Source organism: Spermophilus citellus, assembly GCF_964194105.1.
Source record: "Spermophilus citellus genome assembly, chromosome: 7".
NCBI lineage: Eukaryota > Metazoa > Chordata > Mammalia > Rodentia > Sciuridae > Spermophilus > Spermophilus citellus.
This window is the reverse complement of record NC_138188.1, coordinates 26,012,306-26,037,428: the sequence shown is the minus strand read 5'-3', so window position 1 is coordinate 26,037,428 and position 25,123 is coordinate 26,012,306. Positions and strand designations below refer to the sequence as shown.

At 38.5% G+C, this 25,123-nt stretch overlaps 1 protein-coding gene and 1 long non-coding RNA gene across 10 annotated transcripts in view; one reads left to right on the top strand and one right to left on the bottom strand.

Moving 5' to 3' along the window:
* RBM6 (RNA binding motif protein 6) overlaps positions 1–25,123 on the bottom strand; it is a 99,775-nt gene that overhangs the window by 7,583 nt on the left and 67,069 nt on the right. For 5 of the 9 annotated variants that reach the window (XM_081300988.1, XM_081300987.1, XM_081300992.1 and 2 more), the window contains 9 exons: positions 12,506–12,580; positions 8,590–8,650; positions 6,071–6,340; positions 5,505–5,665; positions 4,260–4,357; positions 3,297–3,339; positions 2,878–2,959; positions 2,542–2,627; positions 2,009–2,155 (listed from right to left, as the gene is read on the bottom strand). In XM_081300988.1, coding sequence (XP_081157114.1) covers positions 2,009–2,155; positions 2,542–2,627; positions 2,878–2,959; positions 3,297–3,339; positions 4,260–4,357; positions 5,505–5,665; positions 6,071–6,340; positions 8,590–8,650; positions 12,506–12,580 — 1,023 coding nt within the window. Of the gene's footprint in view, positions 1–140; positions 658–2,008; positions 2,156–2,541; positions 2,628–2,877; positions 2,960–3,296; positions 3,340–4,259; positions 4,358–5,504; positions 5,666–6,070; positions 6,341–8,589; positions 8,651–12,505; positions 12,581–13,512; positions 13,680–25,123 lie in introns of those variants that run through there. The other 4 variants (XM_081300994.1, XM_081300990.1, XM_081300989.1 and 1 more) reach the window with 4 other exon arrangements.
* Positions 563–1,812, top strand: LOC308652891. Its single transcript, XR_014022925.1, has 2 exons — positions 563–1,275; positions 1,449–1,812. It is a non-coding gene; the product is annotated as an uncharacterized lncRNA (long non-coding RNA).

Here is a 25,123-nt window from a genome sequence, read left to right as displayed (position 1 = left end):
CTCGCCTGGCATGCGTGCGGCCCGGGTTCGATCCTCAGCACCACATACCAACAAAGATGTTGTGTCCGCCGAGAACTAAAAAATAAATATTAAAAATTCTCTCACTCTCTCTCCTCTCTCACTCTCTCTTTAAAAAAAAAAATATATAACATTTAAAGGCGGGGGTATGGTTCAGTGGTAGAATGTGTTCCTAGCATGTGTGAGGCTTTGAGTTTATTTCCCTGCACCAAAAACAAACAAAAAAAAACAATATAACAGGGCTGTAGCTCAGTGGCAGAGCCTTTGCCTAGCATGTGTGAGGCACTGGGTTTAATCCTTAGCACCATATGAAAAAAAAAAAAAATAAACAAACGAAATAAAGGCATGCTATTCATCTACAACTACAAAAATTAATACATTAAAAATATAACATTTACATATATTATATGATTACTACATGTCAGGCACTACATGTATACCATTATCTTCTTTACCTTTTTACTACAACCTTTCTAGGTAGGCATAGTCTTATTTTACAAATGACTGGGAATACAATTATAAAGATTAAGGGGCAGAAAAAGAATCCAAACATTAAGCTAATAAGACTCTGAAGTTTAAATTCTTAGATAAACAAGTATACATACATACTTTCTTCTCTTTTTCTGTTTCACTAAATGACTAGCAGTATTAGAAGGAAAAGAAAAAGGTAAAAGTTATGAATTGCACCACAATAAAATTCATCTATTTTCACTAATATGTAACTGGTACAAGGGTAAATCAATGTTTCAGAAAATAATTTGATTTTATATTGCTTGTGAAAATATGTATCATCTTTGATTCTGAAAATTTATTCTAAGGAAGTAATTTAAAAGGAAAAAACAGGGGGCTGGGGATATAGCTCAGTTGGTAGAGTGCTTGCCTTGCATGCACAAGGCCCTGGGTTCAATTCCCAACACCATTTAAAAAAAAAAAAAAAAGGGAAAAATATGGGTTAGGGCTGTATCTCAGGGGTAGAGTACTTGCCTAGCACATCGGAGGCACTGGGTTTGATCCCCAGCACCACATAAAACTAAATAACAAACAAAATAAAGATATTATGTCCATCTACAACTAAAAATATATATTTTTTTAAAAAAAGGGAAAAATGCTAAATGCTGCATATTATAATAGATTTGAAAGTGACAACGAAGACTTCTGAAGAAAATGATGGAATAGTTTATTGTGAATTTTAAGCATAGAAGCACTGAAAATAAAGGATTATGATATAAACATGAAAAATACTTATGATAAAACAAAGTTAATAAAGAACACAGCGGGGCTGGGGATGTGGCTCAAGCGGTAGCACGCTCGCCTGGCATGCGTGCGGCCCAGGTTCGATCCTCAGCACCACATACCAACAAAGATGTTGTGTCCCCCGAGAACTAAAAAATAAATATTAAAAATTCTCTCTAAAAAAAAAATAAAGAAAGAAAGAAAGAAAGAACACAGAATGGTATCTCCTGCTACAACTATTCCTAGAGGAAAATGTGTATCCGGAGTTAAGCACTAAAAAAGGCAAGCAGAAAGGTGAAAATTTGTGTAGATGAGGTATTGGGATTTGAATTGAATCATTTTGTTCTACCATCCAAGTTTCTCATTTGTAAAAAGGAGAGTGTTACTATGGGGCTATAAGACACATGAGAAGAAGGGACTGCCTTGAGTTGTGTTTTTTTTTTTTTCCTTCTTTCAGTACTGGGGATTGAACTCAGGGCTTTGCACATGCTAGGCAAGCACTCTATCACAAAGCTACATCCCCAGCCCTTTTAAATTTTTTTTCTCCCTGAGACAGGGTAGTCTCATTAAGTTGCCCAGGCTATCCTCTAACTTTAGATCCTCCTGTCTCAGTCTTCAGAGTTGCTAGGATTATGTATGCCACTGTGTCCAGTTTATTTTTTCAGTAACTTTATACCTCAAACCTAGATCACTGTTCATAAATCCTACATTTAGATCTGTAATCATGTGGTAAAAGCAGACACACAAGTCCTCTTACCCTTGTCACTCCTCTGTCTTTTTTTTCCTTGCTATCTTTTTTAGGCATTTCCTTTTTGCTACTTGACTTTCCTTGACTGGTGGGTTTCTTTTCCTTTATCTCTTCTTCCTCAGGTGACCCAGGGTCCTGGGGCACATAGACTTCTTGCTGGAAATATAGTGGGAAAGAGATAAATCTAAGGAATATTTTACTTTCCTTCAATTCCAGGTCTAAGGAGCATAGTTCCCCTCTATGAAAAAGAATTGCTCTTAGTCACAAGCCTAAGAGTCTATATCAATCCATTCCAGAGGCCAGGGCACACACACACCACCACTCATCCACTTTTTCCAAGAGCAGCACTGATCTTACCTGTAATGCCACAAGGCACTGATTTTTCCATATAGGTAAGAGTTCAGTTTCCATTGATTTAAACTTTTCCACTTTTCATGCAATGAGCATCCAGAGAATCCAGAAAATAAATTCCTCAAAATGACAAATTATGGGTGCTTCATTCAAAAGGATCATTGGCAGAATAAACAAAGCCCAAAACTCACCTGGGTGTTGGGGTCATAGTAAGTTCCTGCCAAGGGATCATAATAGTAGCCAGTAGCAGAATCATATATGTAGCAGTCAGATGATGCTACAACAAATAAAATCAGAGCCAAAGTTAGTCATTAGCCAAAGAAACCCCTACTGAGCAATCCACCAAGAATAACCTAAAAATTAAGGTGGCCAACCCAAACAGGTACAGAATCTTTAGATGGCACTCTCTCTAGATGAGTTCCCCCAATCACTAGCCTTTCTTGCTAACTTTGTGATCATATAGATTTTAAGCAATGAGTAGCAAGTTGAGCAAAAAGAATGAAATAAGTAAAACAAAAATTACTTACACTGCTGTCCTTGTCGATTTGTATCTGAAGACCAGTCTGAATTTCTGCCACCTCCCCTCCTATCTCGGAAATATTTTTTACCCTATCACAGAAAGTGAAATTAAAATTATGGAACTATCTAAGAACCATGCACCTTAACAGTAACCCACTGCATAAAATCATCCTTTCAATCACCTGAGTTTTTTTTTTTTTTAAATGGCATTGAGGCTTCAACTCAGGGGTGCTCTAACACTGAGCTATAATAGCAGTTCTTTTTATTTTTTTATTTTGAGACAGGATCTTGCTAAGTCACCCAGGACTGGTGTCTCAGTTGAGATCCTCCTTTCTTAGGCTTCTGGGTGGGGGATCCTAGGTGTGCATCAATGTGCCTGGCTCATCACCTGAAGATTTTAACAGAGTACTCCCATATTAAAGCCTACCTGATAGTAATGCATGTGGTCAGAATGGTCCCCAGAGTCATTTCTGCAACAAATAACACAACATGTCAAAGGCTGCTATCAAAAGGCACCTGAGGAATGCCTAATACTGCAGATTCACTAAGAAACTCTCTTTTTCCCTTTTTTGAAGGGAAAGGAAACAACCCAGAGAGCTATCAGCTAAAGTAAAATAGTGACTGAGTAGAGGGTGACAGAGCAAGATCTGCCCCATCTCTGGTAAGTCTGTCTCTTGATATGGCCATTTCCCGGCTACCACTCCTATGTCAAAATGAGTAAAGGACTAAAGAGGAATTAGATTTCCCAGGTCTACGTGGATATATGATCAAGGTCAGAGGAGTGGGATATCAGGATAGCATTTATTAGGATTCCAAATGACAAAGATATATGAACATTTTTTTCTGCACATCCAAGACTATACCATCATTTGGGACCCAAAGATATCATGTAGTCAAAAGCAAAAGGCCTCAAGTATCTAGTAATACTACTTAAGAATGAAAATGATTTTAAAGTCAGAAAAAGGCAGGCTTCAGAAAAAGTAAATGTATAAGTACATATCTGAAGCAACCCACAGTGGGAAGGCACTACGCCTTCTCTCCAGCCAGGAAGAGGAGTTTCTTCCCAGAAACTGAAGGTGGTGGGGATGGGGGCAGTATATATTTTTTTCTTTTTTTAACCTTATGTACATATATAACTGAATGACCGATGTGATTCTACAACATGTACAATCAGAAAAATAAGAAATTATACCCCATTTATACATTTTACTGTCATGTATAACTAATCAACTAATTAAAACAAAAAACCCTCATTGTCCTGACTGAACTGGAAGGAGGGGCGGGGGCAGGGGGGGGCAGGCCTCCCCCCCCCCCCCCCCCCCCCCGCAATGAGGCCAGTGGCAGGCATAAACTGTCAGGAGGGGGCAGTATCTTAACCCCTCTGCCATACCTTCGTTTTCCAGTGGCCAAGTTTACAGCTACCATCTTCCCATCAATGCTAAACGGTGGATCAAGATTCTGTAAGATCTTCACTACACGAAGAGCTTCCTAGGGAAACAAAGACACATGTGAACCCAAAGAAAGGAAAGACTATGTCCCTGGAAAGAGACCTGAATATGGATTTTCCTTCTCTGAAGAGAAATTTACTAAACTTTTATATTCTAGTCATAATTTTAACATAAAGCACACTGACAAAACCAGGCAACTCTCAATGAAGAACTAGAATAGCAATCAGAGTAGATATCAGTTTCTGATTTAATAAGTTCCTGAGTTAATAAGTTCTGATTTAATAACAGATCCAGGTTACATCAGATCCAGGTTACAAAGTCCCTTGTGATTTTTGAGCATTAAATCTGAGAAACAGCAAAGACTTTTATTACTATCTTCACACTATCTCCATAGGAAAAAAAAATTCAAGCCACGAGCTCTCTCTCTCTCTTTTTTTAAATAATTATTTTTTTGGCATAGATGGACACAACACAATGCCTTTATTTTTATGTGGTGCTGAGGATCGAACCCAGGTCCCGCCCTTGCTAGGTGGGCACTCCACCACTGAGCCACAATCCCAGCCCATCTCTTTTTTGTTTTGGTACTGGAGATTGAACTCAGGGGCACTTGACCATTGAGCCGCATCCCCAGCCCCATTTTGTATTTTATTTAGAGACAGGGTTTCACTGAATTGCTTAGCACCTGAATTTTTCTGGGGCTGGTTTTGAACTTGCAGTTTTCCTGCCTCAGCCTTCCACCTCAACCTCTGAAGCCACTCAGATTATAGATGTGCGCCACTGTGCCCAGCAAGCCACTAGATATGATAAATACTTTGAGTAGAAAATGTCCTATTATCATTAAGTATAAAACTATTTGTAACTGGACAAAACAATTCTACAAAAAAAAAATTTTTTTTTCTTTTTTTAATCACTTAAATCTTAAAGGGTCCAGAAGAATCAAAATTCAAATTATTCACAAGTGAATAGGTTGGAAACTATAAACATGCCACAAGGAAGAAACTGACTAAGAAAACCACAGAGTTCTAACTTTTGAGGTCAGTCACCTCACTTCAATGAACACTAAACTTAAAGGAGAAAATTCTTAAGACAGGTTATGATAAGAATATTAAAATGATATAGAAGTCCCTTCTTTAGGATTTTTTTTTAGCCATCCATCTCTAGACCATTTCAAGGTAAGGGAAACTCACCGCGTGGGAGTCGAGGTCTATAAAGCCATAGGTGTGGCCCATGGGGCCAGTTCTGTTCTTGATGATACGGACATTGGCAGTAGTGAGGTGGACATAGGGCTCCAGCACTTCCACTATCACCTCAGGTGGAGTGGAACGATAGATTCGTTTTAGCATTATTGCTGAATAAATCACAAACAAATGGGAGGGAAGCAAAGAAAGAGAATAATGAAAATCTTAAGTCCCAAGTCCCAAGAGCATGATGGTCATTTTTTACTGCATATGGTACCTTATTTTAGCAAGGATGGTTCTATAAAGAAATGATAAACAAATACTACATTTCTTCATCAATACTTGGAAATCTAAAATCATGCTTTACTGCATTTGTACAGCAATTTGCTAATTTGGAGGATGTAGATTTCTTCACCTAGTATAGTAAGGCTAACAGAAAACAATGCCTCTGTAATCAGGTTGAACACAGTTCTACTAGGGTATGAGGAAGCAGCTGGCTTCTATCTACAATGATGGGCCGCCTATATGCAGCTGTGATTGTCACCATCTGGTACACTCTCTGACAAGGAACTTACTTTTGCTTTCTCCATCTTGTCGAGTCTCTCCACACCACGGCTCCTTCTCTCGGTCTCTTCGGAAAGTGAATCCTTCCCTTCGAGAATGTGGCAGGTATCTTTCAGTTTCTCTCTTTTGATATCCCATACGTGATTCTTGTCCTTCTTCTTGCTTCTTAGATTCAGGTTCCTTATCAGCTGGCCTTGGGGACTGGTTGGGTTGTTTTTCTAATGACGCTGGTATGGATGTTTTCTGAGGCTGAGGGTAGGTTATTAATTCTTGCTTGGTCTCTGTCAGAAGAACAAGATCACAAGTTTGAGCCAAGCTTGGGCAACATATTAGCAAGATCCTATCTCAAATAGAATTTCTTTTTTTTTCTTTTTGGTACTGGGGATTGAACTCAGGGGCATTCAACCACTGAGCCATATTCCCAGCCCTATTATAGGGTCTCACTGAGTTGTTTATCTGAACTCAGGATATGAACTCACAATCCTCCTGCCTTAGTCTCCTGAGCCATTGGCTTGCAAAATAGAATTTTAAAAAAGGCTGGGATGTAGCTCAGTGATAAAGGACTTGTCCTGCATAGTGAGGTCTTGGGTTCAATCCCTATACCATAAACAAACAAATAAAAACCACTTAGGAAGTCTCTCTTAAGGAAAAACCACAACTCTGACCAATCTGAAGTGACCTAACAAGCTAAAAATCTCAGTTGTTTATTTCATTTTCCACATGTTGATTTGGTCTCTAAAGGATGCAGAGCTATTCCCCACAAACTCCTTGGAGATACAGTAAACTATAACCTCAGAACAGGTCCTTCAAAAGGCTACTAGATCCCATCACTGAAGTGGATTTTCTGGGGTCTACCTTAGGGATAATATCAGAAACAGGCATATAATAGTCATGAATATAGGAAATCTTTGACAATTTTCTTGAAAGGTGTCTACCTAAAGGTTCTCTGAAAAAAGTTTTAAGGGCTCATATACTATATATGTGTATTGAATTATCATACTTTATCTCATACATACGTATAATTACTATATGGCAATAAAAATTAATTTTAAAAAAGGGTAATTGAGGGCCTGGGGTTGTGGCTCAGCAGTAGAGCACTTGCCTAGCACGTGTAAGGCCTTGGGTTCGATCCTCAGCACCACATAAAAATAAATAAATAAAATAAAGGTGTTGTGTCCAATTACAATTTATAAAAAAGAATATATATAATTTTTTAAAGGTAATTGCTTGAGAAACTAGTAGATTTGATTGTTTGGAGATTGAAGCCCTTTTTAATCAATCAGTCTATCTCTCTATCTAACTCACAGTACCAAGGGCACTCTATCACTCTGCCTCTGAGCTATATTCCCAGCCATTTTCATCTTTTATTGTAAGAAAAGGTCTTGCTAAATTGCTTAGGCAGATTGAACTTTTGATCTACCTGCCTCAGTCTCCCAAGCTGCTGGGATTACAGTAAAGCTGGTAGGTTTATTCCTCTGTGATAATATCATATTCCCCCAGTCCCAAGTATTTTCTCATGTTTATATTTTGATTGTCGTTTACTGTTTTTCTGTTGATGATCCTGAAATGCTTACAAATAATGTGAATTAGAAAATAATATAGCAATTAATTCTTTTTTTTTGAGAGAGAGAGAGAGAATTTTAATATTTATTTTTAGTTTTCGGCAGACACAAAATCTTTGTTTGTATGTGGTGCTGAGGATCGAACCCAAGCCGCACGCATGCCAGGCGAGCGCGCTACCGCTTGAGCCACATCCCCAGCCCGCAATTCATTCTTAATAACTTTCAAAGAAGTGTTTATGTGCATGTGTATGTGTGTGTGTTGTCAAACAGCCATGTAGTTTTTGTTGTTGTTGCTGCTGCTGCTGTTGTTTTGCAGTGCTGAGGATTGAATCCAGGTCCTTGCACATGCTACGCTATATACCCAACAGGGTCTCACTAAGTGGCCCACAGTAGCCTCAAACTTGCCTCAGCTTCCCAAGTAGTAGGATTACAAACATGTGCCACTCTATTCAACTCCGTATACGCTTTTTTTCAAAACTAATATCCTTAACTGTATTTTAAATTACAATACTACTGACTTTAGTCAGCTGCACACTTAGCCACTGTAGACCAAGAAGCCTACCAGCCCATCTGTCTCCTCTGGCAGAACTCTGAAATTCAAGGTCATTTACCACAGGTCACATGAAGTTGGATACTGAATTCCACTTTATAATTGGATATGGAGGTTCATGCCTGTAATCTCAGCTACTGAAAGTTGAGGCAAGAGGATCACAAGTTTAGCCTGGGCAACTTAGCAAGACCCTGTCTCGAAAGAAAGCAAAAAGGGCTAGAGGGATCTAGCTAGTGGTGAGTACTTAGCTAGCATACTTGAGGTCCTGGGCTCATCCTCAGTAACAACACACACACACACACACACACCACTTTACAGATCAACTTGTATTTGGAGATGCCAATTCTTTAAAGCCAAGAAAATATGAAATTTGCTTTCTTCAGTGCATAAGACAAAAACTACCATGTCTACTGCTCACCTTCCCTTGGGCACTTGCAGAATGTACATGAAAATCGATGCCCACCAGTGCTAGCTTTACACTGTAAGAAAAAAGAAAAGAATTCAACTGACCAAAAACATTTTTTAAAACTTTATAAATATCCAACACAGTAACACCTGCTGAAAATGAAAGAAATAAAGCATACCACTGAAGTCTAAAGAATCTGATATTGCCCCACTTATCAAAGTTGCTAGACAACATTTGAGGAGCTACTGTTTGAAAGCTGCTTTCTAATAGAGCATCTAAACTTTGAAGCAGCCCATGATGTTTGCCCTGGACAGAGATTTTTATAGGAAATAAACTAAGGAAACAGGAATATTATATTGCTTAAAGTATACTACTATCCCAAAACCATGTCAATTTACCCTTGCACCCAAAACCTGGTTCTGGGCTGGTAATGAGTACCCTAATTCATATGTGGCAGGAATTGCAAAGGACACTGATAATGAGGAGCAAGAAAGGAAAAAGAAAGATATATAGGTAGTACCTCTAGCAGTTATATAAAAGACATTAATGGAAAGGGTACATTTAGTAGTCCAGAACAAGGATAGACATTTGCTCTGTGAATATAACTATTCTTGTCTGAGCTTATGAACAAAAAGTCAAGCACAATGCCCAACCTCCAAACCCCTGATCTTTCACTATTGATCTTTAAGTGCTATGAGGGACAGAGCATTGGCTGGCAGGAACACTCTTGTGGTACATGCCTATTATTCCAGCTACTCAGGAGGCTGTAAGAGATGGATTGCAAGTTTGAGGTTAGCCTCAACAACTTAGCAAGACTCTCCTTCAGAAACTTAGGGAGAACTTGTCTCAAAAAATAAAAAGGGGGCTGGGGATATGGCTCAAGTGGTAGCGCGCTTGCCTGGCATGCGTGCAGCCCGGGTTCGATCCTCAGCACCACATACAAACAAAGATGTTGCGTCCACCAATAACTAAAAAATAAATATTAAAATTCTCTCTCCCTCTCTCACTCTCTTTATAAAAATAAATAAATAAATAAATAAATAAATAAATAGGGCTGGGGGTGTAGCTCAGTGGTAAAGTGCCCTATGGTTCAATACCTAGTACTATAATAAATAGATAAGCAAGTGAGCAAGTAAGCAAGAAGGAAACATGAAGAGGACACAATTCAAATAAGACCCTGTAGCACAGGAGTTTGCCAGATGAAAGACAGGTGAGAACAATAACAGCAGCAGCAGTGGATAATGTATACATGCTATGCACACATACTATGTACTAATTAGTGCTTAAATAGCTCATATCTACTTTACATTATCACTTATTGATTTCAACAACCTCATAAACCCCACAAAACAGGTACTATTCTCTCTCCATTTTATAGATGAGGTAACAGGCCTAGAAAGGTTAAATAACTTCAGTAAGGTTAAATAACTTCATTGTTCCCTTCCCATAAATGAATCATAAACACACTCTAATCCATTGTCAAGAAGACTGTGGTGTCTCCCTATAGGGTAAGTGTACTTCCTTCTCCACTGTGTCTTGCTTTGGCCATTAGAGTGTGAGTGAACATGACCTACACCAGATCTGGCAGAAGCTTTGGGACTCACTGCTTGTGTGAATAAACCTCTTACTCTTTCCCTCTGTCACGAGAACACAGTCTTACATTGGGAATATTCCTATGGCCTGGGTCCTAAGTTGAGAATTTATGTAGCACAGAAGTGAAGTGAATGAACCAATATGTAACATGGAAAAGAATGTTTGTTGTTTTTAATATATTTTATTTTAGTTGTATATGGACACAATACCTTTATCTTATTTGTTTATTTTCATGCGGTGGTGAGGATCGAACCCAGTGCCTCATGCATGCTAGGCAAGCACTCAACCACTGAGACATAACCCCAGCCCCCTGTTTGTTGTTTTTAACCACTGGAATTTGTGGGATGTTTATTATAAAATGAATATAGCTGCAGCCTGTAACACTTCAGCTGGTACATGGCACAGTCAGGATCCTAACTTTAGTAGATATAATTTAAATACTATAAAACCCATCTATTTAAATGTAAAATTCAATGATTCTTGGTAAATGCATAATGCAATCATCATAATAAAATTTTAGAACATTTTCATCATCCCCAAAAGAAATCTAGGCGTCATTTCCCTTTCTTACCACTAGGTCTTATGAAACTATGCAATATCTGGTCATTTTTCCGGCACAGTGTTTTTTGTTTTGTTTTTAGTACCAGGGATTGAGCTCAGGGTCACTTAACCACTGAGCCACATCCCCAGACCTTTTTTGTTTTATTTTTATTTTTGGTACTAGGGATTGAACCCAGGGACACTTAACCACTGGGTCACACCCCTAACCCTATTTTGTATTTTATTTACAAGCAGAGTCTCGCGCGAGTTACTAAGTGCCTTGCTAAATTGAGAGGGCTGGCTTTGAACTTGCAATCCTCCTGCGTCGGCCTCCGGAGTCGCTTGGATTACAGGCTTGTGCTACCACACTCAGGTTTTTTGTTTTGAGACAGACTCGCTACATGCTAAGGTTGGTGAGGCTGGTCTCAAACTTGCAATTCTCCTGTCTAAAGCTCCCAAGCTGCTGAGATTACAAGCATGAGCCACTATACCTGGATGGCATAGTGTTTTTAAGGTTCATTTAGGTTATAACATGTGTTAATACTTCATTCCCTTTTACCGCCAAATAACATTCTGTTTTGTGGCTATCCAATTTTATTTGTCCATTCATCAGCTGATGGACATTTGAGCAGTTTCTACTTTTTGGCTATTATAAATAATACTATTAATGAACATTAAAAACAAAACAAAACAAACACTAGGGGGTGGGGATGTGGATCAGTGGTATACTGTTCATCTAGTATGTATGAGGCCCTGGGTTTGATCCTTAGCACCACTGTCCCTCCCATCCCTGCAAGAGGGGGAAAAAAAGAATAAAAAACTTGGAGACTTAGATATATATATTGATAGTTGCACAACACTGTGAAGGTGCTCAAAGGCATTGATTTTTCTTTTTTCTTAAAAGTGGGGTCTTGCTATATTATCCAGGCTGACCTTAAACTTCTGGGCTCAAGCGATCCTCCAACCTTAACTCCCAACTTAAGTATATATTTATTTATATTTACATGGTTAAAATGGTAAATTTTATGTTCTGTGGATTTACTATAAAAAAGTTGAATTTTTAAAAGATACCTTAAGGCAGTATGTTTACAAAATTTAGTGCTTCAGCTAATGACAATCATAGCTATCCAAGTTGTATTTGGGTCAGACTATTGAAAAATGTCAAGTTTTTACTGAATTTTGTCAAGTTCTATACACTTTTAATGAATCATGGTTCAGAAACTTTTTAAACTTTTTACAATCATTTTATTTTTAAGCTAATCTGTAACAATGAAGTTAAAATTATATTTTAATGCTCACTGCAATCAAACTGAACCTCTAATAAGAGAATAACCCTAAAAATTTTAATATGCCATTCTAAAGAAATACGAAGCTTAATAGAGAAAAAAATGCCATGGTTAAGTTCTATATATCTGGAAACCTCAGAACACCTCAAAAAGGTAGAGGTACCACAGAACCATCCCTCTTCAAAACTACTTTTCCAAACACCACTTCCCTATGTCCACCCTCAGGAAGAGTAAATGAGACAGGCTATAAGGGTACTGTTACTGCTTTCATAAATATCAGATATGCCCTTGGGAAAGTGTCTACAGGGCAGTCCAGCCACATTTAGCACCTGAAAAATAAGAATTATGGATAATTTTCCCCCTGAACTCCATTCAGTTCAACTGAAGTGAAATGAGGGAGCAGAGTTTTCTCCTTGGCAATATATGCTAACAGGCGGCATTCCTGGATATATGGGAAGAGCTGCTATGTGGGCTGCTTCTTTCTAAAGAAAGTAATTCTTGGTACTTACTCGTTTGCAGTACCAAAATTCTGGGTTTGGTAAATACTCAAGGGTGACCTTTTTGTCATGGATCATTAGAGTTCCCTGTAAAGAAAAAGACAGAAGCTATTAACATCAATCCTCAGAGAAAAAGATAGAGACAGGAAGGCACAGAGAGACTTTCCAGTCCCCAAGATGAATGAAACATTTTATAAAGAGTGTGTTTATTCATCAGCAAAAGGAGATAGCTGTTTTAAGCCACAGACTTGGGGCAGTGTGGCAGAGGAAGTTAAGCTTAGGGAAGGGGAGTGGGAGAAGGTGAAATTGGTCTTCAGACTTGTTCCAATGGGCTGAGGTACTGTCCTTGGGCAGGCTAGGTCCAGTCTACTTATCCAGAGGTCATACAGTGCACATTCACAAGTCCCAGCAAATCCCCTACCTGGCTCAAGAGCTAGCACAATATCAAGAAGCAAACTCTTCCTTCTGTAGCACAGAGGTATAGGAGCCATCTCCTGTCAATTGTCTTCTTTTCAACCACTAACTTGCATCTCCTCAGAGAGGCAGTAAGGTCTATAACTTTAGAGCCTAAAAATTATCTTTGGAACACTGGCTGCATGGCAACCGCACCAGGAGAAAGAGGTACAACACTGAAGATAGGCAGAAAGGAGGAAGGTGAAAGCTTCACAGTAGATTATTTCCTTATAGCAGGAATCTGTGAATGGCTGGTGGCAGCAGTAATGGTGGTGGTGATGGTGGTGGCAGCATCACTCTGGCTTGGCAACCCTGACATCTGAGGACTAACCATTGACACACAAGCCTTTGGGAAAGTGTAGCAAAGGAATAGGTGGGAAAGGGCTCAACAAGCCTGTAGTTACAGAGCTCCCCTGCCTCTCCATTTTGGATGTACAAATTCTATTTGACATTAGGAGAAAATGTGATTTAATAAACATGAGCCAGCATACATGTATTGGAGCAAAAGGAAAAATATCTCTGCCTACTAACAAGGAACCCTCACCCACACTTGTAAGCGAACTAACCGAGGATGCGACTCTGGAACTAGCCCCTGCGCTGTGTTCATTCTCCGCCCTCTAGGGTCCTCTGTGTCTCCTCAGACAGGGCTCTGAGTTATACAAGTCATTTCTCTGCAATTGGACCTCAGTTTCTTGCTTGAATCCATACATCTGTCAAATAATGCTTTACCTCTCTGCTTTTCACACCAAAAGAGTCAAGAGAAATACACAGAATAAGATTATTGTCTTTCAAACCAAAGGAAATCTGGGTAGATTTTCCTACCTACATAGGTCTTAGAAACTGATCTCTGAGAAACTATTTGCTGGATTGCTCTCAAGGCTAAAGGACAATAATAATAATAAAAATTGCTAATATTAAGCGCTTACTCAGAGGCCAGAAACCACTAAGTACATTGTCTTATTTAATCCCCTAAATGATCCCATGAAGTAACATTTCCACTTTACAGATAAGGAAACATGTTCAGAGAGGCCAGATCATCCAGCTGGCAAAGGTCAGAGTTGGACTGATCTGGGATTATAGTGAATAGAGCTTCTGTCTTATTCACCAATTTGTGCTAAGTATTAAAAAAAGGTAATGTAGTCTCAGGAGATAAGCAGGATAGATAAGCTCTGCAAGCAGGGAGGATCAATGGAGCACCATTTTTCCAAGCTTTACCTATGCAAAAGATTGGCCAAGATGGTCCCCTTCCAAACCCATTTAATCATTTAAGAGCATGGACTCTGGTCCAGATTCTCTAAATTTGAATCCTGCTTCCACTCTATGACCTTTAGCGATATCATGAACTTCTTTGTTAGTGTCTTCATTTGTCAAGTGGAGATTACAGTATCTACTTCATAGGGTAGTAGTAAAGATTATGTAAAATATTACACATACAAAGCTTAGCATGGAATATATAGTGAAGGCTCTATCAGTGTTGTTGTTGTTGTTATTATTATTATTTTGTTTTGAGTCAGAACCTTGCTTAAATTGCCAAGGCCCTGTTGTAATCCTCAGCCTCCTGAGTCCTTGGAATTGTAGGCATGAGCCACCACACCTAGCAATGTTGATTATTTCAAGCCCTAAGGACTCAAAAGGAGTATCATCAGCAGTAGGTGAAACTACACATGATTCAAATAGCCACTCATTTCACCTTACTTGCTTGGCAGATGGGAACATTTCACATCATATTTCAAACTCCTTAATGACTAATAGTCACTATGCACAGCAGAACCTGCATCTTTGTGTTAGTTTTCAAATTGCTGGTCCAGATATTAAGAGTACAGGCTAAATCTTGTTGGCCTTTTATTATCAGCACCAAACACAGTATCTGGTATATAAAAGGAGATTAATAAGTTCTTATTGAATGACTGGAAGAATGAATAGAAACAACTACATCTGCAGGACCAGAGTACTGGTCCTACAGTGGCTATGGATTTAAGTGTTGCTGTCATCTGCACACCCAATCCATAAAACATGTAGGGGCCATTTGAACAGTAGTAGATACCAAAATAACGCCACACTGAATTTGAGTACTGCAAATTCTGATTTCGCCACTTGGAGGCATCAGTTGATTTAGGAATTTCTAAGGCAAGGAGTAATTTGTACTTCTCAGACAACAAATATGCTATTTCAGTAGCTGTGGATGGATCACCTTTTGTAGAGGGTAGGGAACTTTCCTGGCAGCACAATCTCCAGACACGTCAACTTTGAGATTCCTTTTACCTCATATAGTACCAACACAATTATTTCTTATTCTTACAAAATCTCCTTTAACTCAGCCTTTCTTTCTTTTTTTTTTTTTTTGAAAATTTTTAATATTTATTTTTTAGTTCTCGGCGGACACAACATCTTTGTTGGTATGTGGTGCTGAGGATCGAACCCGGGCCTCACGCATGCCAGGCGAGCACGCTACCGCTTGAGCCACTTCCCCAGCCCATCAGCCTTTCTTTTTAACTGTCATGTAGAGAGACATCAGGCTGCCAGTGACTGCTATAGAATATGAAATCTAATGAAGAACAGCCAATTGTCCAATAAGAATGAACAAAGGAAAAAATGTGAACAAAAACAATCAGGTTTATCTATGATTTGATTTTCCCAGCTGTTATCAAACACAGGTAGCACACATGTTCTAAGCACAGATATATGACATATATATATATACAATGTACCCCTCCCAATCCCTATCACATTCTTTCTCCAGATTTCACAGAGCAGAGATCTGCCAGTGTCTCCTATGAAAGTAACCTGTGGGGAATTGAACTAATAAATGGGTAGAAAGATGTGATCAGTTAGTGGCTGTACATTCTTTTTTATTATTACTTTTTTTGGTAGTACTGGAGGTTGAATGGAGGGTCTCACACATGCTAGGCAAGCACTCTACATTCCCAATCCTTTTTTTTTTTTTTAAACACAGGCTGGAATGGAATTTGTGAGCTTCCTCCCTCAGCCTCCCTAGTAGCTGGGATTATAGGTGTATGCCATTGTGCCTGGTGGCTGTTCTTATTTTTTTTTTTTTTGGTATTTATTTTTTAGTTTTAGGTGGACACTATCTTTATTTTGTTTCTATGTGGTGCTGAGGATTGAACCCAGTGCCTCATGCATGCTAGGTGAGCAACTCTTATCACTGAGTCACAACCCCAGCCCTGGCTGTTCACTCTTAATGGTCTTCACACATCAGAATTTCCCCCCCCATCATTTGAAATATTGGATTGTCTTTTGTTGTTATTTATTATTGTTCTAGTCCAGGGGATTTAACCCAGGGATGCTTTATTACTGAGTCACATCTTCTACCTTTTTTAATTTTGAGACAAGAACTTCTTATGTTGCTTAGGGCTTCACTAAATTGCTGGGGCTGGCTTTGAACTTATGATCTTCCTGCCTCAGCCTCCCAAGTCCCTGGAATTATAAGCATGCAACATAACTAGCACCAGCAGTTTTAATCTTAATTTAGACTAAAACCTGCTAAAATCCTCTCAAGCCCAAGTCCCTCACTTATCAAAATAGCAAATAGGAGTTTCTAAATACTTTTTTTTTTTTTTGGTATTAAGAATTGAACTACATTCCATAAAAATTAGGCTGCCAGTGACTGCTATAGAGTCTACTTTCCCAGCTCATTTCATAATTTATTTTTAAATTTTTGGGGGTACTGGGGATTGAACTCAGGGGCACTTGACCACTGAGCCACATCCCCAGCCCTATTTCTGTAGTTTATTTAGAGACAAGGTTCACTGTATTGCTTAGTACTTTGCTGTTGCTAAGATTGGCTTTGAACTCTGATCCTCCTACCTCAGCCTCTGGAGCCATGGGATTACAGGATTGTACCTCCATGCCCAGTTGATTATTTCTTTTGAGATAGGGTCTCATTAAGTTGCTGAGGATCTTGTTAAATTGCAAAGGCTAGCCTCGAATTGGCAATCCTCCTGCCTCAGCCTCCTGAGTTGCTGGGATTACAAGCATGTGCCACCACACTGAGCTCCCATTCCCTTTTTCACCAGTGGTTCTTAGACACTTCACAATTCCTTTTTACAATTGTCAGTCAGTAAGGTATCAGAGCTAAGACTCTATCATATGCCTTTCTTCGCTCACAACTAACCCTCCAAGATTCTAAGGTACTAAGAGGTACAAGAGAAAATGGAAAGTAAAAAATTGTTCCAGTCAGTAGCTTTGAATCTTTGTTGAAGCTTGCCAATGTAAGCTGAGTCCCAGTTATACTTTATATGAGAATATGATTATTCTTGTGACATTACAGATTTTCCATTAAAGCACAGAAGGGTAGAGGCAGCAGGATCAAACGCAGAAAAAAAAAAAAGTACGTGAGGTAAATACAACTCATATTGAAAAATCAGCAATCCCCTTTTTGTTGATTTGTCCAACTGATGGGAAAATGAGGCTATTGGTGGCTGACTGCTAGTACTGTTTATCAGAGATAGTAATCTTTATTCAAAAGGCAACACAGAGGGGCTGGGGTTGTGGCTCAGTGGTAGAGCATTTGCTTAGCGTGCATGAGGCACTGGGTTCAATCCTCAACACCACATAAAAATAATAAAGATATTATGTCCATCTACAACTAAAAATTTAAATTAAATTTTAAAAAAAGCAACACAGAATTTACAAAGGCATTCTTCACAAATGTCTATTTCTGTGGTTAACCAATATTTTACTTCTAAAGATATGATCTTAGTGGAAATTAAAAATTATATTTGAGGGCTGGGGATGTGGCTCAAGTGGTAGTGCACTCGCTTAGCATTCGTGAGGCATTGGGTTCGATTCTTAGCACCACATTAAAAATAAAACAAAGACATTGTGTCCACCTAAAACTAAAAAATAAATATTAAAAAAATTACATTTTATTGATAGTTTTCAGAATGTCTCCGCATCTCCAGATTTAGGTTTTTATAATCTTCATCTTAGTTTTTACCCTCTTTTCTCAGTTGGTTCCCGTCACACAGGAATGAATTCACAGTACTCAAAGAATACACATAGAAACAAGATACAGATCATTCTTCCTTAACAATTTTCTCTGTTAACCCTAAAAAATTAAGAGTATGCAAGGCAAAGGTTTTCAGTCCCAGAATAGAGCCTGTATCCTATTGTAGTTAGGGCTACTCCTGACAACACACACACACACACACACACACAATGAAGGGCAGCTGATATGCATCATCTCTATGACATCCTTTTATATTCTGAACTGACTATTGTTTAGCTCTAGCTCTTTTCTTCTAGAAAAGGTGGACTCTAAATTCAACATCTAAGCATGCTTTACTGTCTAGGTCTCTAAACTGAGTTGCCATAGAGGAAGAAAAAAGGCAGTATGTGAAATCCATGTGGAAAATGTAAAGCTTCTTAATCACTTTGTTTATTGAATAACATAATCAAACCATTTCTTTTTATTTTAGAGTTAATTGTGGGAGGTGGTAGAGATCAGGCAAGAGAGCAGATTGAGTCCCACTTGTCCTAAGACACTGGATAAGCCACACTGCTAAGCACACCACAAAGGCTCCTATATTCTGCAGAAATCCCAAGAGATGCAATAGCTATTCTTTTGGTTGCACCACTGAAAAGATTATTTCTACTGATTTTTTTATTTACTACCTCCACCCAAGAAATTTGGCTTTCTTGAAAGATGTCACTTTTTAGCCCCTCTGGCTTCAATATCCTTGCTCAGACATTTAGAGCCCCGCTGACTTCTTTTCTGCAGAAACAGTATCCTGAAAAGATGAATATAACGCATGCCCACTGGACATCTGAACACACATTGTTCAACTGTTCAACCAACATTTTAGCAAGGTCACCAACCATCATTCTTTTTTTCTTAGGGAAAAATCTGCAGGCCTAATGCCCCTTACAAGATACAACACTAAGAATAAAAGCATGGGGCTGGGGTTGTGACTCAGTGGTAGAGCACTTGTCTAGCATGCAGTAAGGCACTGGGTTTGATCTCCAGCACCACAAAAACAAGTTAAATAAAATAAAGCTATTGTGTTCATCTACAACTTAAAAAAATTTTTTTAAAAAGAATAAAAGCTTCAAATCAAAAATAGTGAATTGGAACAGGAGGCTAGGTCTCTAATCTTAATCTGTCTTCATCAACTCATTGTCAAAAGCAAATAGCATACACAATGGAGTATTACGAAGCGCTAAAAAACGACAAAATCATGGATTTTGCAGGGAAATGGATGGCATTAGAGCAGATTATGCTAAGTGAAGCTAGCCAATCCTTAAAAAACAAATGCCAAATGTCTTCTTTGATATAAAGAGAGCAACTAAGAACAGAACAGGGAAGAAGAGCATGAGGAAAAGATTAACATTAAACAGAGACGAGTGGGGGGAGAGAAAGGGAGAGAGAAGGGAAACTGTATGGAAATGGAAGGAGACCCTCATTGTTACACAAAATTACATATAAGAGTTTGTGAGGGGAAAGGGGGAAAAAAAAACAAGAGAGAGAATTGAATAACAGCAGATGGGGTAGAGAGGGAAGATGAGAGGGAAGGGGCGGGGGGATAGTAGGGGATAGGAAAGGTAGCAGAATACAACAGTCACTAATATGGTATTATGTAAAAATGTGGATGTGTAACCGATGTGATTCTGCAACTTGTATTTGGGGTAAAAATGGGAGTTCATAACCCACTTGAATCAAATGTATGAAAGATGATTTGTCATGAGCTTTGTAATGTTTTGAACAACCAATAAAAAAAAAGAAAAAAAAAGCAAATAGCACAGAATTATCAAATTCCACTACTGATGAAAAAGGAGTAACCTCACATTGAAGATATGCTAAAATTAAATTAGTCTATATTTAGAAAGCAACATTTGCTGAGCTATAATAGTGCCAGGTCTGCTTCTAATACATTGTAAAATAGAGAGTTTTAGGCTGTATTAGGAAGCATCTTGAGGTTTTTATTATACAAAGAACTGAATGCCTGGATTTTCCAAGGCAGTTCCAACTTTATGTTTGGTCCTATTGAAAGATCATGTGTTAGGCAGTGTAAACCAATTTGAGGTTCAAGAGGATGGTCAAAATATTTTTACATTATACTCCACAGTTGGGTCCACTCCAAAGGAGTTTGATTCAGTATTCTAAGATTATTTCTTCTTGTGGGAGGACTATTATAGTTTTATAAAATTTCAAAAATATCATTGCTCAGCTAGGCACAGTGTTACACACCTGTAATCCCAGCAACTCAGGAGGCTAAGGCAGGAGGACCGAGAGCTCAAACCCAGCCTCAGCAACTTAGCAAGGCCCTATGCAACTCAGCAAGATCCTGTCTCTAACAAAATATAAAAAAGGGTTGGGGAGGTGGCTCAATGGTTAGGCACTCCTGGGTTCAATCCCTGATACAAACAAAACAAAACAAAACAACTCGACTTTGAGGAACTCCCACCTTCTCTTCCTGAACTATATGGGTTGCTCCCTCAATTGGGCTACTTTGAGAAAAAGAAAACTGAATGGCCATCTGACAGGCTCTCACTATGTTGCCCGGGCTGGTTTTGAACTCCTATTTCAAGCAATCCTCCTGCCTCAGCATCCTGAGTAATTGAGACTACAGGCATACAGAGCATACCCAGCAACCTACTTTTATTTTTATTGAGTACCATCTATATGCCAGGTACTAAATAATGAAAAGGACATGTCTTTCTCTGCAAGGAATTTACAGCTTCAGAACAGCCACCAACCCAAAGCTAGAAATGTAAAGCATTAGTAGGAAGGAAGTTCAGGAGCCTAATACCTAACAGCACAAACCTGGAAGTCTCTTTAATCTCATTATTCTTTGCTTTCCATTAGATCCTATCACCTCCTTTCAGGTTTCAAAGGATTTAAAGGAACAATCTAACCTATAACCAGTTTCCTCTGGCCAGAATGATGAATGGCATCTTAGTTTTTGCGCTTGGCACAGAAATACAAAATGAAAAAATCCAGTTCCTGTTCTTGGGAACTTACACTTTTTTTTTTTTTTTTCCGGGGGCGGGGGTTTACTGGAGATTGAACTCAGGGCCACTCAATTACCAAGCCACTTCTCCAGCCCTATTTTGTATTTAGTTAGAGACAGAGTCTGAGTTGCTTAGCGCCTCGTTTTTGCTGAGGCTGGCTCTGAACTCACAATTCTCCTGCCTCAGCCTCCAGAGCTGCTGGGATTACAGCATGTATCACCACACCCAGATGGTAACTTGTAGTCCTGATGAGAAAATTACAATTAACTATGGTCAATGCAATGACAAAGTAAAATTCCACCCCAGAGCATCGCAAAATGGGATATAGATACTAGGAAGGAATAAGACACAAATTTTGGCAATACTGAGGATCAAACTCAGGGCTTTGCACATGCCAGGCAAGCATTCTATCACTGATCTACATCCACAGTCTTTTTTATTTTCAGACACGATCTCACTAAGTTGCTTAGAATCTAAGTTGCTGAGGCCTGCCTTTGGTTCCTGAGTCACTAGGATTACCACTGTGCCTGGCTTGTCTGTTTATTTTCAGTGTTGATGGGGAAAAATATAACCAATACTTCAACTCCAAAAACAAAACCACATTCCTCTTTCTGTAACACCTTCTCATCCCCCAAAGTCTTAGTAGCCAGAAGATTTGTGTTTTTTATTAAACAACAAATATCTTTTGAGCAACTGATAGGCATAGGATTTTCAACAATGTAAAAAACCTTAAAGATTAAGTTTTAAAGTGGAAGGATAAACTGGGTACAGTGGTATACTCTTGTAATCCCAGCTACTTGGGAGGCTGAGACAGGAGGATCACATGCTCAAGGCCAGTCTCAGCCCTAATGGTACAGTGCCCCTGGGTTCAATCCCTAGCACCACAAAAATTATAAAGTGGAAGAATAATAAAATAAAAATACTTGAAGACAAATAAACAAAACCACTATCTGAAATAATAATTTTTTTCCTCTTCTTTTGTGTGTGTGTGTGTGTGTGTGTGTACTAGGCATGTGCTTTACACTGAGCTATACACCCAGACCTACTATCTGAAATTTTTACTAGAAATACAAAAATTAAAAGTTATTTAATTCTACTGGAAGTGAAAAGTGACCAAAGAGAGGGTAAGAAGTAAGAAACTTGGGGCCGGGGATGTGGCTCAAGCGGTGGCACGCTCGCCTGGCATTCATGCGGCCCGGGTTCGATCCTCAGCACCACATACAAAGATGTTGTGTCCGCCGAAAACTAAAAAATAAATATTAAAAAATTCTCTCTCTCTAAAAAAAAAAAAAAAAGAAGAAGTAAGAAACTTTATATTGAGAGATCAACTATGTCAACATTTTTGCAGATACAAAGTGTATTACAAACTACACATACAATGGACAAAGTTCGAGGTGACTTGGAGAAAATTATAAACTACACAAGTCTAGAAGTAAATAAAAATCAAGACATAGTTTTATTCTTGCTAAGATAGGCCTATCAAGAATCTAGTTCTGGGGCTGGGGTGGTAGCTCAGTGGTAGAACACTTGCCTAGCATGTGTGAGGCACTGGGTTCAATCATTAGCACCACATAAAAACACATGAATAAAATAAAGGTATTTGTCCACCTACAACTAAAATATATAAGAATCCAGTTCTGTAGCTCTACTGGTTACCTAAAGGTTCTGCTGTCACCTCAAAGTCAACATATCTAAAACAACAATCACTTTCCCTTCCAAATGCCTTTTCTTTCCATGTTCTTTACTTCTGTTCAAGGTATTAACTTTCATCTAACTTTTGAGTGGCCTTTAAATCTGCCCTCTCTCTTACACCTCCCTGCAATATCCAGTTTTAAGAAATGCTAGAGACTCTTTGTTCAATCTCTTTCAAATCTGACCCTTTCCTTCCCCATTTATCCCTAGTCCCCAGTGCATATCATCAACTTCTCACATCTAAACTGCTGCTCTTCATTCTGAAGGGCCTTTTCCTCTGAAGTTTCTCCTCTTAAGTCTATATACTATCACAAGAAGACTCTAAAAAAGTGTCATTTCATTTTGTTACATTCATGTGATTTCTTCCAGGTCTTCAAATGAAAGATTAAAATGTAAGGCTCTTGATAACCTACCTGACCTACCTTCCAAATCATTCCAGTCATGACAAACCAGGAAATGACAACAAAACCAGACAAGAATTTGGAAGCTAAAACAAACAAGATGTGCTAGCTCTATCTGAGCAGAAACAGTATTTACTAAAGATAATAGGGCATAAACCTTATTTCGAAGGTTTCTAGTAAATTGGAAGGTGGCTCGTATTATGAGCACGAGAGCCTCTCACATAGAAATTAGAAAGATCACTAAGGCCTTAAGCAGATGGAGTTTAGAATCAGAAAACATCTTACCCAGAATATATTAATCTAATATTAATATATTTTATGGGGCTGGGGATGTGGCTCAAGCAGTACCACGCTCGCCTGGCATGCGCGGGGCACTGGGTTCGATCCTCAGCACCACATAAAAAAATAAAATAAAATAAAGATGTTGTGTCCACCAAAAACTAAAAAATAAATATTAAAAAATTCTCTCTTGGGGCTGGGGATGTGGCTCAAGCGGTAGCGCGCTCGCCTGGCATGCGTGCGGCCCGGGTTCGATCCTCAGCACCACATACCAACAAAGATGTTGTGTCCGCCGAGAACTAAAAAATAAATATTAAAAATTCTCTCTCACTCTCTCTCCTTTCTCACTCTCTCTTTAAAAAAATAAATAAATAAAAGCTATTTTAAAAAAAAAGAAGTATCTTTAAAAAAAAATTCTCTCTTTAAAAAATATATATATATATTATATTAAAGTTATACTTTAAAGAGACTTCTTATGATAGTATTTATTTATCTTAAATAAATAACAAATATTTATTTAGGATGTCATATGTTGCCAAGCCCAGTCCTATGCCTTTTAAGAAGTTAAGAAAAAAAAATAGTCTCTGCCCTCATGGACTTTTTAATCTTGTGTCATCTGATAACAGTATATTTGCTAGACATTGCTCAGGCATACGGCCTGGTTTAACTATTTAATACTTTATTCAATATTTCTCAGGACTCCAATACTACCTTGAAACTACATACAAAAATGCCTAACAATGAAATGCCTCCTTAATTTCTAAGTATTCAGGAAGAGCCACCAGAAACATTTTCCTAGACAAGGTGCCCAAACTAATGTTCTCTAGTCTTAAGGAACACATTTCCTAATCCTGGAAATGTGACAGAAACAAATACAAATATGGCTCGGGGCTGATCCCCACCTTTCCCCCACTTATAGAGAATCAAACATGTGCATTGCTCTGTATTCACAGAACACAGAAATAAGGGCAAAGAAAAAAAAAAAAACAACAATCCGTATACCTTTTAACTATAATACCTCAGACAATAGGCCACGTGAACATTATGTGGGATGTTTATTACCATTTATGTGGCAATTATAAACCTAGTCCTTGTTTATAAACCTAGTCCTTTGTTTTTATGCCAAAAAACAAATAACAAAGACTGACCCAGGCAATAGTAGCAAGCACCTAAGACATCTGGTTAAACAAAGAAACAAAAAACAAAATAAAAACATAACCCCAGGCTGGGGATGTGGCTCAAGCGGTAGCACAATCGCCTGGCATACGCGTGCCTCCCCGGTTCGATCCGCAGCACCACATACAAACAAAGATGTTGTGTCCGCCAAAAACTAAAAAATAAATATTAAAAAAACTTCTCTCTCTCTCTCTCACTCTCTCTTTAAAAAAAAAAAAAAAAAAAAAACATAACCCCAAGGAGAGATGGCTATGTGAATTGACAAAATGGTATTATGAACAAATGAAGATTTCCAAGCCAGAAATGAAATGTTACCATGCAATCTATAAGTATTATCTGTTTCCAAAATCACATCACTCTAAGACAGAGACTAATAGGTACTCATATGTTGAGAATTCCTGGTCAAAACTGAAAATCCTTAGCATTTTTAATCCTGGGTATAGCTATAGAAAAATGTATCCACACAAAAACTGGTACCCAAGTGTTTTTCAAAATAGTCAAAAGTGGTCATGACTCAAATGTCTATTAACTCTACCAGATAAAGAAAATGTGATATATCCATACAATGAAATATTTTTCAACCATTAAAAGGACTAAAATATTGGGCTGGGGATGTGGCTCAAGCGGTAGCGTGCTCGCCTGGCATGCGTGCGGCCCG